At 38.9% G+C, this 15,725-nt stretch overlaps 1 protein-coding gene across 2 annotated transcripts in view; it reads left to right on the top strand.

The window, feature by feature from the left end:
* The window catches only part of CERS6 (ceramide synthase 6), a 109,747-nt gene extending 94,022 nt beyond the window's left edge, over positions 1-15,725 (top strand). Inside the window, exons 9-11 of one of the 2 annotated variants that reach the window (XM_027637302.1) lie at positions 11,140-11,296; positions 11,640-11,663; positions 14,108-15,725. In XM_027637302.1, coding sequence (XP_027493103.1) covers positions 11,140-11,296; positions 11,640-11,663; positions 14,108-14,269 — 343 coding nt within the window. In that variant the 3' untranslated portion in view covers positions 14,270-15,725. The remainder of the gene's footprint in view (positions 1-11,139; positions 11,297-11,639; positions 11,664-14,107) is intronic. The other variant, XM_027637304.1, reaches the window with a different exon arrangement.

Raw genomic sequence — 15,725 nt, 5'->3', positions numbered from 1 at the left:
GTGAGAACCATGAAACTCCTCGAGTTTGGGCTGTACAGGCGACTCAGGACAACTCACTTATTTTCCTTATTCTTCTAGAATACATGATTTTTTGACAGGGCAGTTTGAATAAATCTCCCAATGCTGTGAAGAGTTTGATATCTGAAACTGGTTTCATGGAGTGACTGTGAAACAGGGTATTTCCATAAGCCTCAGTGGAAGAAAGGTGGTCAGTGTGGAGGGAGATGTAAGCTTACTAAACTGTTCATTGTTTTAAAAGATAGCTTAGAGTAACTGCAGGTAAAAGTGTAACTTTGGGATTTGAAAGGAGAATGAGAAGGCTCTTAGGAAAGCTAGGCTGATGTTTACCAGATGAAGGCACCAAGCTGGGTAAATTTGGGTTCTTTCAAGTTGCTCTGACTTGTACTAGTATGCAGTTTTCCTGAGTTTTTCACTTCTTTTGATTACTTTTATAATGAGTTATATTGTATGAGAGGTAGAACCCAGTGGGTTCCAGGGAAGTGTTGCTGACAAGTACTGCTGTCACAGGGTGAGGAGGCAGCAAACAGCATGGGCATTCATGCGACTTGCACAGTCTCAGCATGCATGTATTACATACATGCATTGACAAATGTAAAATAGTGCCTTAACTGTACAAATTTAAACGAAAGCCTGATTTAAGCTGATTATAAAGAACAGAGGTCGTGTTCTGCATATGCTGTCCCCCACATTCTCACCTAGGCAAATTTGGTATAATCCAGGTAGTCTGTATGCCTTTCTGTAATTGATCTCTTCATACATTGTTAATGCCCAGACATTGTATCACATTAAAAACTATGAGGACAGACAGTCAACCACTTTGGTTAGTTGGTATGGTCTTGTTTGATGTCAGTAGGTGTGTCTTAACTGATCTTCTGTTTGTGAGTCTGTTTGGGAAGATTCTGTGGAAAAAAAATGGAAAAATTTCTTGCTGCTAAAATTCAAAGCTTTCAGGTGTATGTCTCCTCGTCAACTGTAATGTATGGGGATTTTTGTACCAACATATCTTATATAAGCATGGGTCTGCCAGTTCTCAGAAGAACAACTTTGTTCCTTGTTATTCTTTCATTTTTAAAACTCTTGAAAGTACACACGGTCTGGCTCATGGGTGATTTCTAATTGCCTTTTCATGGCAATGAGTATCTGCTTGAACCAGACAAGCATGGCATGATTCTTGATGAGTTAAAATTAACTTCTGTTCACCATGGTGAGCTGTAATGAACTCTAGTTACTTATTACCAGACTTTCTTTCATCTCTGCATGATTGGCCAAATAGCTCTTCCTGAGTTTCATCACTGGTTCAACACTAGTGAGAAATACAGCCATGCTGCTAATGAACACACTGGCTCTCCAAACAGTAATACCATACTGTCAGTTTATACCGTTCTGTTTACTGTTCTCTATCCTGGAATCAGCTTCTCTCTGAGCAAAATTGCAGCTTGAGTTACAAATTGGGTAGCGCAGAACCCTCATGAGCAGCAGTTGCTGCAAAGATCTGCTGAACCTTTGTTTTTCTTAGCTTTGTTGTTCTTTAGCTGATATTGACTGGTTTTGTGCAGCTCCTAACATGCAGGGAAGTTGAGTTGTCATCTTTCATACTGGTTTTCTTTCCTGACACATTTTCTCCTGTTTGGCCTTTGGAGCATGTCTATTGTGTGGGAAGACAGCATGTGGACCCCAGCAGAGTCATCCTGAGTCATTCCTCTGAAGATACTGGTAAAACAGAAAGCTCCAACCTACTCTTAAAAGCACCCTACTATGTCAAAGCAATATGTAGGCAGTAGTTAAAGCAAGAGTACTGATCAGTTACTTGGCATGGTAAGAATGTGGGTAGCCAGATGAATCCCAACTGTCCAGACCTTGTCTGGACTCTGAATGAACACAGTGTTTTGTGGTGGTTTTAGCTACTCTTGCTGAATTGAAAACCTTTCTAGCCTGCCTAGTATTGTGTACACAGCCAAACATCTCTGATTGCTCTACAGTAAAATAACTTTTTAACTAAGATAACAAATCTCTTCTGATGCTGTTCTGAGCTCATTTTGCTTAGAATATTGTCTGAATCAGAGCACAATCTTAAGTTGCTTGTGGGGAGCAGTTACTGAAGGAATAAATTATGATTTTGGTACTTGATTCCTGATATTATTCATGCTGTCATTGAGTGGATGCTGTAGGACTAATAAATATTATCTAATATGCTTATATTTCAGTCTGTCTGTAGTTTCAGCAAGCAACTTAAAATCAATCAGTTTATCGAAAACATTTAATAAAAAGGTTCTGGCAAACTAATGATAGTGTATTTGAAGAACTCATAGACTTCAATTTATGGATTAAAAAGAAGGTTTAATTAACTAAGTCTCCATAAATTTACTCACAACTCTTATCTTGGCTCTTTAGCAGAAAATATAGAAGATTGTCATCCCATCTGCTTTTGACAAAACATTATCTGATGTTGTCCTTTCTAATGCCTGGTTATTTTATGTCCTCAAATTGTTTACTGTGTTTGTGAACTCAGGCTTTTGAAGTTGTACAAGATGCAAAGCTGAAGTCTTTGGAGTGCCAGGTTAATACTGATCTAACTATTTACAGCGAAACTATAAGAAATGGAAAGGTTACAAGTGTCATTCACCATTGTAGGCTTGCAATGTAAATAACAAAAAGTGGCATTTGCTCAGTTTTCGTTTTCAAGATTTTCATGTGATCACAATAGGAAGAAATTATTTGAAAAAGGATTTCATCAGACTTCTAAACCTGATTCTTACCCTCATTTTTATTTTCTACAAGCTGTACTCTGTGGCTATAATAATGCTTTCTGTTGTCAAGGATAGAATATTCAGTCAGTGTTCTCCCTTTCCTCCTTTTATTGTGAAGTATGTCCTTTCTAAAACCTGTGCTCTAATTGAAAACAGGACCAATACCTGTGATGTGGCACTTTTTTTGCCACTTTTTTTTGCTTTGTAGTCAGCTGAAGTTCTCCAAGTCTCCTCTGAAGTTGCATCACTTGCAGGAAGGAGGGGAGAAAGAAAAAGGCTGGCCATTGGAATTTTCAATTTGACTGAATTTTTATCTAAAAGAGAGGGATTTGAGGAAACTTTGCCCCAAAGTACACCTCTAAGAGCTGCCCATTCTGTGGAGGGAAAAGCTGTGCTGGTACAGTAGTACCACAGTGAGTGACAGTTGAGGTGGATGGAGGTAGTTCAAGCATGGGCAAACATTCTGCCTCTTCTCAACCACTTTTCTTTTCTCTTAGAGGATGTATCTGTAGCACCAGGATGTATCTGTGCTGTTACTGGCACATATTTTGTAGTGCTACAGAGTCAGTATAAAAGCAGAACACTGTGAGCTTCTGATGTATGTGGGATGTAAAAATCATAGCACTACAAAAGCATGGGAGTAAGTTAACTTACCAGCTTGAAATAGCAAATGACTTTTGAACACCGTGTTCCACAGCCATGATGCAGCTAGGATCTCATTAGTGTTCAGCTAGGAGGAGGTCACTGTGACTAAACACTTTGGGAGAAACCCAGCACCCATGTAAGTAGTGTAACCATGCATATTCTATTGGTTTTATCAGTGTTGCACAATGGCAGAGCTTGACCCATAATATGTGACAGTAGAGATCATTATTAAGAAAATTGGATTAAACTGAAAACTATTTAAGGCTGATTTCACAGATGTGGAGAAAATTCTTATGGTGCTTTTTGTAGCAAAGTAAAGTTGATTGGATTTTTGGTGGTGCTGTTTTTCCTCTCCATCCACAACAGGACCATAATACTTGAATCACTGTTTGAAAGCTGAGTCCTTGGCAGACACTGTGCCACCACACTTCCTTAAGCTGTGTGATTTTTATGGATTTAAAAAATTTTATATTACTCTAGGGGCATGTGGGCATGTTCTCAAAACTAGGCCAATGAATCCCAAGTGTGATACCCCTACTATTAATGGTAAATAAGCCACCTAAAAGTCACTGGGTGCCTGGCAAAGAACTGAATGCAGATGTTCTGTGATGCTTTGTGGGCTTTTGAACTAGTTCTATTTTTTTCCTGTGTTTACAGAAAGTTTGGGTAATCTTCCCCCCCCCCCCCCCCCAAAATATCTGCCATGGCGTGTCGTTAAATGCAATTGCATTTATTTTTATTCAACAGAAAGAGGCCTGAGGAAGGATTTTTTATAGTCTGATACTCTGCTTGCAAAGATTGGAACCTATAGTTTACAACAAATGCTTTTCCTATTTGGAGAATAACATGAACTCCAGGCAAATGGATCTTGATATGCGTTCTCTGTTGCTCATATGAAAGTTTTATGTGTGCCTGGAGATTTTCAGATTTGGAAGTGTTATTGTTAGCATAACATAGTTTCTTTGTGCCTGTGTGCTATTATCACAGGCCTTTGCATATGCATTTTGCCATAACACATTACTGATACAACCTTTTGCTGAGTATAATTACATTCTGCTAGGAAATATAAATTCCCTCCATATCCTGATATCTGTTAAAAGACTCTCCTGAGGTTTGAGCTTGGATTGTGAAGGTGTCTCTGACCTTTTATTCTTAGTTTTTTTCTATGCACAAGAGTGTAAATACTACTATTCATACCAGTGGCTGCAGAAACAGCTAATGCATAGTAACCGCTGATGAGAACAAATTGAGTGAAAAGCACAGCTGAAACCAGTGACAGCTTGATCAGAATGGTCTCTTCTACTGTACATCAAACATGAATAATTTCCTGCCTGCTCCATCATTTTAGATAAGTAATTGGAAATCCTGTTGACCTGCAAAGGGCTTAAAATAACACAGTCTCCAGTGTCAGGCTGTGATTTCTGCAAAGATGTATTGTTCCTAATTAGTATTAGGACAGGAGTCACCCATCTCTACAGCAGCTGAGCTTGTATTGGCACCATGTCAGGAAATCCTCTAATGTGGGGCCAGTATGGGTGAGCAGAATGCCACGTGGTGCTCAGCTCACTGATAAAATTGAAGTGTGGGGGTTTAATGTCGCTCTGAATACTGAGTTACTCAAGAGTTTATATTCTTTCTGTCGCTGCATTTTGCAGAGATCTTTCATCAGCTGTCTAAAAGAGGGTAATGAGCATCACCAACCAAACAATCTGAGGAATCAGCCTGAGATGCTGTTAAAAGATCATCTCTGTCTCTCCCAGTCCTTCTTTCCCTGTTTCATTGCTTCTGTGTGGGTGACTGGTTCATTTGACTCTTCTCAGTTCACAGTGGGTCTCTGCTGCTCCTCTTGTATTTGCCATGTGCTGCTTAGTAGCTTAAGTCCTTCTCTGGAGGGCTGAAAACATAAGAGGCAGCAGGATCTGAAAAGGGAAACAAGCTTGTTCTCCCACTCAGCAAGAACCAAGAAGCATCTGTTCAGAGCAGAACAGTGATATAGACACAGCAGCTGGCCAAGCTGAAACTCAGAAGATGAAGTACAGCTCTTTATGTACTGAATTTGCTATAATTAAATACTTAGCTGTGCTGCAGCTTGAAGACTCCAGTACGTGAAGTGCTACAGACCAAAGTTTCTTCAATTTAATGACTATTTTGTGTATCATTCCGTACGCTTCTCAGGTAAAAAGTTGTGTAACTCATCTGAAGTCTCTCATGCAGAAATACCTGTGTGTCAGGTCTGTTGTGTAGCATTGTCATTAAAAGTAACTAGGAGAGCCTGGGATATGAAGTCCTATTAGATTTCAATCAAGGTCTGAATCCCAGAGATAAATCTTGACTTCTGATGAAATGTAGCTGATTTATCATACTGTGGCTGATCAACATGTGTGCATACCTGTGCTTTCACACTCCACTGCCTCTTCATTTATATGTAAATCGCAGTGATATTTTTTTCTTACTTGTCAGTTTTAGAGCATCCTTTAAGGCAGTAGTCCATGGTGTTTTATAAACAAGCTAATTCTCCCAGCATCTTTATGTGACCGACAGAATGTACCAGTACCTTGTGCTCATCATTAACAAAAAGTGAACGATGTAAGGAAATGTGAAAATTTCTTGGATCACATAAGTTAATGTAACTAAATCTAGAATTTAGAACTTCTGGCTCTTTGTTCTTTGGTCTTGGTCATTTTTTACTATGTACAGTAGAGAACAAATGACTATGTTTTTGGGGCAAAAGTAAGTGCAATTGTTTTTGGTTTTTTTAAGGAAAAATTTTAAAAAAGCAGAAACTTTGAAGCATTGCTGGCAGTGGTATTGTTGGGTTACTTGCACTAAATAGGATCTGAATGTCATTAATACCCACCGAGTTGTAATTACCTATCTTCTGTCATGAATGCCGTATTGAAAGATGTCCCAGTACAGGTGGTTATGGTGCAACATAGAATACTGTTGTTTAATATACACTAGGTAAAGGAGATAAAGACATTCATTCTGAATTATTTAGACCAGCTAGTATCATATTGTACTATCTTTGGTCATACTTTGAGACTTCAGACCACTGTACTGAGGTAACAACATGACTTCAGTGTGTTTCACATACAGTACGTTGGCCACTGGACAGTGCTGCAGAAGTTAAGGCAACTTGCAGTAGCACTAATTTCAGCTCCACAGTTTCTGCTCTCATTGGATGTGATAATAGTGCCCATCATTCTGCTATGCTTCATTCTAAAGAGTTTATCAATAATTTCTTTCTTATGTGGAAGAATGTCTATTCTTTCCACACGATCCCCTTCTTTATCTCTTTTTGTTCCTTTCAGGGTCCTTTCAGAAGCAAACACAGCACATTTTTGTCAGTTCTCAGACAAATACAAATAAGCATTTTACTCTTACACCCATCCCTCTCTTTCATTATCTCTCTTCCTTCATCTCCAGGTTCTTCTTTCATCCTTGGTGCAAGACAAGGGATCAACTTGCCAAGAATTATAACTGTTATGCAAGAACCTGGACTTGGGCCCACTAAGTTGAGGGGAGGGAGTGTAATCTTAATGAGTCAGTGTATGGGTCTGTTGCCGGTAGTCTCTCAAGTACTGCTTTGCTGGCTAGATAAAGGTTTAGACAGTAGAAGAAAAACCTATGTTACTGTCGATGTGTTGCTGCTGATTGTTTAGTAGCTGTTGAAAATGTGTTATTTTTATTCTGAGTGTACAATTAGAGTGGTAATACAGTAAGTACAGGATTACCTCAGATATTGTGGCAACGTTCCTGAAAAAATACCACAGATTTCTGCAAGAGTAGATTGGATCTTAAGGGGTGAATTTGTTTTTGCTTGCCTTCATCAGCCACACTACTTAAATCAAAATGCTAAACTGAGAGCTTCCCACAGCCAGGTGCACAACCCTGCTTGGGATGCATTTAATGAGGGAAGAATGCCTTCCATGAGATTGTGTTGTTTTGTCCAGCTATCAAAGCTTTCCAGGGCCTCAGAAAAATCGCTTCAGTCCAGAACCTATTGTCAAAAACAGAAGCTAACATTTAGTTTCAAATTGCAAAGATCTGAGAAATGCTGACCAAAAGTTTCAGAACGGTAGAGCACTTGCAGCTTAAAGTAATTTCCCACTAAGAGATCAAGTCCAGCTCTTTCAAGTTAGATACCCAAGAACCAAAGTTTACACCATTCATTATGAAAAGCTGGGATCTAACTACTGGACAGCTTTGAAAAAATCTGGCAAGCGTATTTGCAGATTTAAGGGCTTGAATGCTTTTCTGAGTATTTGAACCTAAGATTTATTTGCATATACATCATATAGTCACTTTCTCCTTTGTGTAATCCATTCTCATGCTGCTTTTTCCAGTCCCTGTTATTTGTGTGGTTGGTTAAAATGCTTCCATTGAATATTTTTAGCAGTGGAATTGATGAAAAATGGTCTAGGCTTTCTTCCCTCCCCCCTTTCCTCAGTCTCTACAAGTAGAATTTCTCTGTGTATTCCACCTAATAAACAAGGGTTTTTTCCCCATTTCAGACTTTTAATATGAAATAATTGATTTATACTGAGTGTATAAATCAGTTTATTGTATTTGCTTAACTACATTCTTTCTGTCATTTTCTGTTTTTTTCACTCAGCTTCTGCTCAGCCCTAGGTGCTTAGATATAGCCTTAGCTCTATCTGCACATCCAGCAGATCACTGACCCCTCTTAACACTGCTGAGCAATTAGGGAGGTCCTTTATGCAGCTTTAATGGAGAATTCCAATCCTGTCCTTAGTTTACCAGACATGAGAAGGTTAGAAAGAGGTCTGCTTTTTCAATGAAGGCTTATTTCCCATATCTAATACACACTAGATGACTCATTTGCACATGAAACTGCTTTGGATACCAGAAGCACTCTTTTTGGCCTCGCTTTCTTCCTGACTTCTGCGAGACTGGACCATCTGCATCTCTAATGCTGCTTTTTTGGCTTGACCTCTGTGGAAGTCCCCAGAGATGAATTTGGTCCAGTGAATGAAAATATAAACAGAAACCTGTAGAAACTGCATCTACAATTCTGGAGCTATAAATTTTAGACATAAAGACAATTGGGTGGAAACAATGGTAACTTTATGTACAGGAGTTGTTGATTTCAAGTTTGAATTTGATATAATGGTTAGAACTGTAATAAGTGGTGGTGAAGTAAAACAGTGCTGACTAGAGTTCTGTTTTGATATGCATGAGACTGTCTCCTTGAACAGGAAAGTGCGGTATCGCTGTGCCATGTAGGGCTACTATTGGCAGAACAAATTAGACAAAGCTGAGACTGAAAAGTTCTGTCTGACAGAAGCAATAATGTGATGGGATCTTTGCAAACTGGAACACAGTTTCTTTTTCTAATGTTCTCACCATAAACAGAAGACGTAAAAATACAGCTTTATAATAAGGTTATAAAACATCAACTTCTCAATAAACTGTGAAGCATATGTGCAGTTTAGTGTAAGAAGGCACAAATAAAAAAGGTAGACTTACTGTGAAATGCCCATTAGGCATTTAAGGCCAGTGTATTAGAAATCACTGGTTGATTTTTGATCGATACTGTTATGCACATAAATCATTACCACTAAATGTTGTGTTCTGGGTTTGCTATCTGTACATACTTCTTATTAATACTAATTTAACTGATTTTATGTTGTTGTAAAGGATTGTGGCAAATGTGATTGCTTATTAAAAGGCTGAGACCGGTATCTGTAACTTCTCCACTGAGAGAAGTGTGGGACTCCAGTGCCATCCCTTAGAATCATAGAATCACGGAATCAATCGTGTTGGAAAAGACCTCCGAGATCATCAAGTCCAACCCTTGATCCAAAGCTGCCGTGGTTACTAGACCATGGCACTAAGTGCCACATCGGGCCCGAGACACGGCTGGTGCCAGGAGCTGCGCGGGCGTTGTCTGGGTTAAACGCGCCATCTAGTGACTAGCGGGTGATAGTTAATTTAAAACAAAGAAAAAGGACATAAAGCCAAAGGAGATTTTAATGAATTTTTGCACCAGCGGGGAAAATAGATGGAGGTTAACAAATCCTTATATTGCCTTATTTTTCTCCCCCTAATTAACAACCATTACTAGATCACTGTTTGTTTCAAAAAATGCCACTGTTTCTATTGTCTGTTCTCCACTGTCTGCTCTCAGGCTATTTGCTGGGCTCCAAGTTGAAATCATCTGCTACGGCAGAGTATTTGGGCAGACAATTAGTGCTGTATTCACAATGCTTCAGAAGTCATGTTACAACATCTGTTACTGCCTGCATCTGAAATGCTGATTCTCAAACATTTGGTTCAAATGACTAGAATTGACTGAATTTCTTAAAATCATAAAATCATTTGGATTACAAGGGACCTTTAAATGTCATCTAGTCCAACCCCCAGGCAGTGAGCAAGGACATATTCGTCTGGATCAGGTTGTTAAGAGCCCTGTCCAACCCAACTTCGAATGTTTCCAGGGATGGTGAGTTTACAACCTCTCTGAGCAACCTGTTCCAGTTTTACTACCCTCAGTGTAAAAAACCTCATCTTTATATCTAAATCTACTTGTTTTAGCTTAAAACTGTTACCCATTGTTGTATCTCAACAGGCTCCACTAAAAAGTTTGTCCCCATCTTTCCTATAAACCCCCTTTAAGTATTGAATGGCTGCAATAAGGTCTCCCATCCCTTGCTGCCCTGTTGGCCACCTGTCCTTTATGTAACTGCTAAACTTCACTCTTGATTGTACACACGTGGTGTGCAAATTGGATTTTGTGCAGAAAGTGGCCCCAGAGCTTTCTAGTACCTTAGCAGTTACTGTAGGCACCCAGGATGTTCAAGACCCAGGGTTAAGCCCCTTGACTGGTTGGCTGCTTTGAACTTGGAATCCTGTTGGTGCTGAGGTTTCCACTAAATAAGATTTTAGCCAAACAGCCAAACTCACACACCCGCCCCCAATTCTTAGAAAACCCCGAAAGAAGGTGAATCCTGCCCCATGTGTCATTTTTCAAGTGCCACTGAAGTTTCACTTTAATTGAACAGTCTCAGACTGTTTTCGGTTCCACACAGCACTTCACTCACGTTGCTGATACCAACTGGACAAAGACATCCTTAGTTGTGTGCACTGAAACAAATCCTTTGAGATTGGCTTTGGGAGAGAGGGCTTCAGATGGGAGCACCTAAGGAGCATTGCCTGGCTCTTGGTACAGGTTTGTGCCATTTAACACAGGAGAGGTTGCAGCTCACTGTCACAACCTGGGAATGTGGTTTGAAGAACATGGTGCTGCATGTGGATTGCACGGTAGTTTAGCAGTTCTCGTACATGCTCTTACCTGTGCTAATATAGGCGTACCAAACCTGTACTGGAGGCAGCTGAGATGGAATAGCTTTATTTTTAAAAAATGGAATAAAGTAAGTTTTGTAATTAATCAGGGAAGGAGTTACTTGAGTCAACCAACACCTGCCAGCTTTATAGATGGAGTGGAGAAATGCACACTGAGGATCTATATTTTCTGTATGCAATGTTTGCAAAATGAAGTTAAATATCAAAAGCAATATTCTCATGTTGTTTCTCTCTGGAGAAACCTGTGATGTTCAGTCCAAGCCAGTATTACTGTGAGAACCAGCTTACACATGTGGATCCCATCTAATCAAGTACTTGTCATCTTGATTTAAAAAGGTCTTCTTTGAAATTTGTTGGCTTAAAGAAAGTGTTATTCTATTTCTGTCTCTCTCTCTTCTAGGATATTAAACACAACATCATTTGAACTGTATGAAGCTCTGGGCAATTTTCCTGCCTTGTGGGTCTTGAATGTGCTTCTTATGGTTCTTCAAATTCTGCACTGTCTTTGGTCTTACCTAATCATAAAGACAGCCTACAAAGCTCTTTCAAAGGGCAAGGTAAGACAGCATGGTTCTGTTTCATGATTTTAACTTTTTCAATGTCCATACAGGTCACTTTTTGGTTGCTGTTTTTTTTCTAATCCATAACACACTACTGAAAACACATCTTATTTTATGTAAACTCTTCTTTCCTTTCATGGAAACTTTTTTCCACTCCTAACAATTGTCAGATAAGTTAATGATACTCTTCATAGTGATTGCATTTATATGTGCTTCCACACTTCTTTTTTTCTAATCTGGTACACTGAACCAAACTACATTAGGGAAATTGGATTAAAAAAAAAAAAACAACTCTCTCTTACTCTGCTTGTTTGTCCTTTCCCTTGTGCTGTGCTGGAAGGCTGGGAAGTGGAACCCCTTGCAGGTAAGTTTCTTTCAAGTTACTTTGCAAAAGATTTATTTTGACAAGACTGGTGTTTGTGTTTTTTAATTTGTAGTTTCTGATTGGTATTTTTTTCCATTGTTGATATTTATATATTTGAATTAAGGCTGTCTTTAAAGGCCATATTTACTTCTTGGCTATGCATTGCCTAAAACCATTCAAACCCACATTCATCTGTAGTATCTGGGTGATGTTATACTGCAACCTTTTGTACACAAAATATACACACATGTCTATATATCAGCAGGATAAGCAGCTGCTCTGTCACCATTCAGGATGCATACTTGAGAGTGTAAGTCCTTCACCTTGTAGTTCTAACAGTTGCACAGGAGAAAATTTAGATTGTACAAGAGCAAAGTTAGACATTTGCAATAACACAGTGACCAGGTTAAAGGTGCATATGTATGACATATACACAGAGGATTCTTCTTCCTTCAGATCTTAATTCCTCACTGGCAACTCCATTCTTTCCATTTCTGCAGTAATATAAGAAGTATTTTCATGACACCTTACAGATATCTTACAGTAAATTTTCATCCTTAAGTATTATTTTGTTTTTGTAGTACTAGTATCCACCTTTGGAACAGCTCAGCTGATAAAGGAATTTATTATCATTAAATTTGTAATGTAATCCTGATCATATATTTTTTACTCACTGGTGCTGTTCTTAGGAGTTTTCTAAATATATATATATATATGTATATTCTAGACTACTTCTGCAGAAATTCCTCCAGTGTGTTCTTTTGGGGATAAACAAAGAGAACTAAATACTGCAAGATATGTTGCAATCATATCAGGTTTTGAGTGCAAAAACAGAGCATGTCACGTGTTTAAATGAAGTGGCTGCAGCACAGAATCTTCATTTGATTGTTTGGCTTTGGGGTAGGACTTTAGCAGAAGAATCAGCAGTGAATCTAATATTTTAAGAGAATTTAAGTCGATGTAGAATTTTTCAATCATCTAGTCTGCCCTTGAACTGATCACAGGTGCTCAGTACCCTGTGCTGAGACTATTCTCTTCTGTCTGATAACAGTATTTCTGTACCCCTAACAGATTTAATATAAAGCTCCCTTCATATGAAAGACACTGAAGTAATCTGTTAATTGAAGCTGTGTAAGCATGGAACCAAATTTCTGACCTCTGCTGAAGTTCGTGGGTGTCATAATTGTGGGCTTGCTAGACATTGACATTAAAAACTGTACTTTTTAAGAGGTATATGGGACCTGTGTTTCCTTTTTTCACTGGTCTCAAGCCGAATAGTGTCACTCAGGTGTTATGATATTGTAAGGCCAACACTGGGAGCCCCAATGGCTAATGGCTGTTTCTGAGATGAGAGCTGGAGAGCTGAATTGTCATGACGACTTTCTGGAGTAAGGGAGGATTACTGTAAGCAAAAAATTATATGCAGTGGCCCTGCTCTTTAATGGTTTTGAGGAAAAAGACTTGACATATGTTTTACCCTCTTTATGTCCATTCACTATAGTAAAGCCAATTGTAATTGCCTGCTGTGGCAAACAGCATAGCATGGAGAGATTTTGAACAAATGGGATGCTCAGCTATACAGACAGGAGTAGAAGCAGGCATGAAAACTGCATTCTTAAAGCTGCATGCAGGTTAAACTTCAGACATTTTTCTGTTGATGCTTTTTTTGTACTTCGTCTGGTGCACTCATCAGTTTTGGAGATTTTCAAGGAAGTCAGCTGGGTATTAGCAGACAGTCTCTTTCAGCTCAGGTCGTCTGTTTCAGAAATAGCTTTCCAGTGACACGATGGGGCACACAGTTGAATTGCGCTAGTAAGTTTGTCACTCCTGTGTTAGGGACTGAACTGGACTATCCACAGTTTGCAAGCCCCATTCTCACCATTTGTCTGAAGTCAGAGACTGGAGTTATGCAGTGTGGTGAGTTATGTTTCAGCCTGTACTCCTGTCTCCTACTGCTAGTGTGTAGGACTGTTCCCTGGAGCCATGTGGTGCCTAGGGAATGAGCTGGGAGGTGAGGGGAAGGAAGTTGGGTTGAATATTTCGTATTACTAGGTCAAAGAGAAGCACCCCAAATGAAGGACGGGAAATAAAGTTGTAGTTAGGAGAGCAGAGGGACTGAGGCTAGGTTGAATTTGGGAGCTTGGATATTGGTTACTTCAGTCTGTGCACAACCTTTTTCCTTGGGCACTTGGAGATACTACCTTCAGTGCACGAGTGCTAAGTTCTCACCCTCCCTTTGTACATGGCATATGTGCATGGCAAATGTGTACAGACATCTATGTTTGAAGTGAGTCCAGACAGGCAAAGGAAGAGAAGTGTGCCAGAGCTGAGATTACCTTCAAAGCTCAAATTGAAAAATATGTGAATTTCTGATTCTCTTGAACCAAAAAGCTGAGTTGTTTCCTTACAGTCACCTACTGCTTCTTCTTTTTTAACTTCTACAGGTAGCAAAGGATTCCCGAAGTGATGTTGAGTCAAGCTCAGATGAGGAAGAAACAGTACCTCGCTCAAAGGCCCTGCACAGCACTATGGCCAGTAATGGGACCAGCGGTGCCAATGGGACAAATGGGTATCTTACTGGTGGCACTTGCTCAGAGGAGCATTAATCCTTGAGTTCAATCATGAGACATGAACAGAATGAACTGTTTGCTACTGGAAGTAAATTATAAGTTGTGAATGCGGTTTCTTCATATATCTCAGCATCAGAAAAAAATATGAGTATCAAAGCATTCTGATAGCGCACTGCCATTATTTCCTGTTTGTGAATGAAGACAGCACACCATTCTGTATACGTAGGCATGCTGTATGTGTATGTAACTGACACAATGGGAGCAGTATTTTCACTTGTACTGTCTTGGAAATATTATTTATTTTGTATTCTTTTGGGAAGTTCTGGACAAAAGGGAATATCCATTCTTAAACTTTGTATCTTGGATTCTCAGTGGTGGAGAGCATCATGCTCAGATTTCTTCTGTCCATCCCTGATGCTTTTGCTGAATCTGCTATAAGTAATAGTTGCTTAATTTGTTACTTACAGTAAGATAGAGCATAGCTTTATAGATTTTAGATCAGCTTCAGATATTTTTGCTATCTTTGTGTTTTAAAGTACTGGTTTTGAAATTGCCTATCAAATCACAGTGACTGTTCCTCCAACATAAAATTTTAAAACACTGGATCAATATTTTAAATAGTAGGTAATGTGGTTAATTAGCAATTTGGGAAAAAATGTGGTAATTGTGGGATATTATTTTAGCATAATTTAAAATTCAATTTGGTGGTTAATTGCATTAGCAGTAGACTTGATTTGTTGTGCAAATACCCAAACGCATTGATGTCAACACTTAGGATAAACTCATTCTCACTTTTTTTTGACCTCTCAATTTTTTACCTCTATAGATTTCAGCTCTTTGCAGAGATTCCATGTAAAAACGTATTTGTTCAAGTGCACCATTATGAATCCAGACCTCACACCTGAAATTGTTCTTGCACATTCTCATGATTGAGAGCAGGGGTGTAATGGGAAAAACAGCATATGAAAAGTTCATTGCTTCCTCAGACACAGTTCAGTCTAGATATTTTTCTTAAAATTATTGCCACTCCCTTGGTAAGGTAAAGAAGAGAAGGCCGAATGCCATACATTACTAGACTTAGTTTATTTTAAATGTGTGAAAACTTGAGCAAAATTCACTTAACGTAATTCACAGCAACTTTTGATTGCTCAGCACTAAAAATAAAATTAAGAGTGTCTGTAAAATAATTTTGTACTCCTTTTTTATTCAGGATTTACAAACAATGTCCCAAAGAAGACAAAGTAACACCCAAAGTAAACATCTTCTTAAACATTATATACATACTAGATCAGTTTCTAGATCAAAGTTTGATGTACGATGCTAAGGATCATACAACTCTTGCAGGACACTTTTCTGTGATTTGTGACAGCAGTGCCAAAAGTAGGCAAGGTTCTTGGGTAGCAGACTCTATGCAACCTACTGTTCAACAGTGCTGTGTATGCACACAGAACCAATGTGCTTGTAGACCAAAGACTTACATATATATATATAT

Source organism: Corapipo altera, unplaced genomic scaffold, assembly GCF_003945725.1.
Source record: "Corapipo altera isolate COAL_440 unplaced genomic scaffold, ASM394572v1 45, whole genome shotgun sequence".
Classification (NCBI taxonomy): domain Eukaryota; kingdom Metazoa; phylum Chordata; class Aves; order Passeriformes; family Pipridae; genus Corapipo; species Corapipo altera.
The sequence above is the reverse complement of the archived record's forward strand: the minus strand, read 5'-3'. Positions and strand labels throughout refer to the sequence as shown.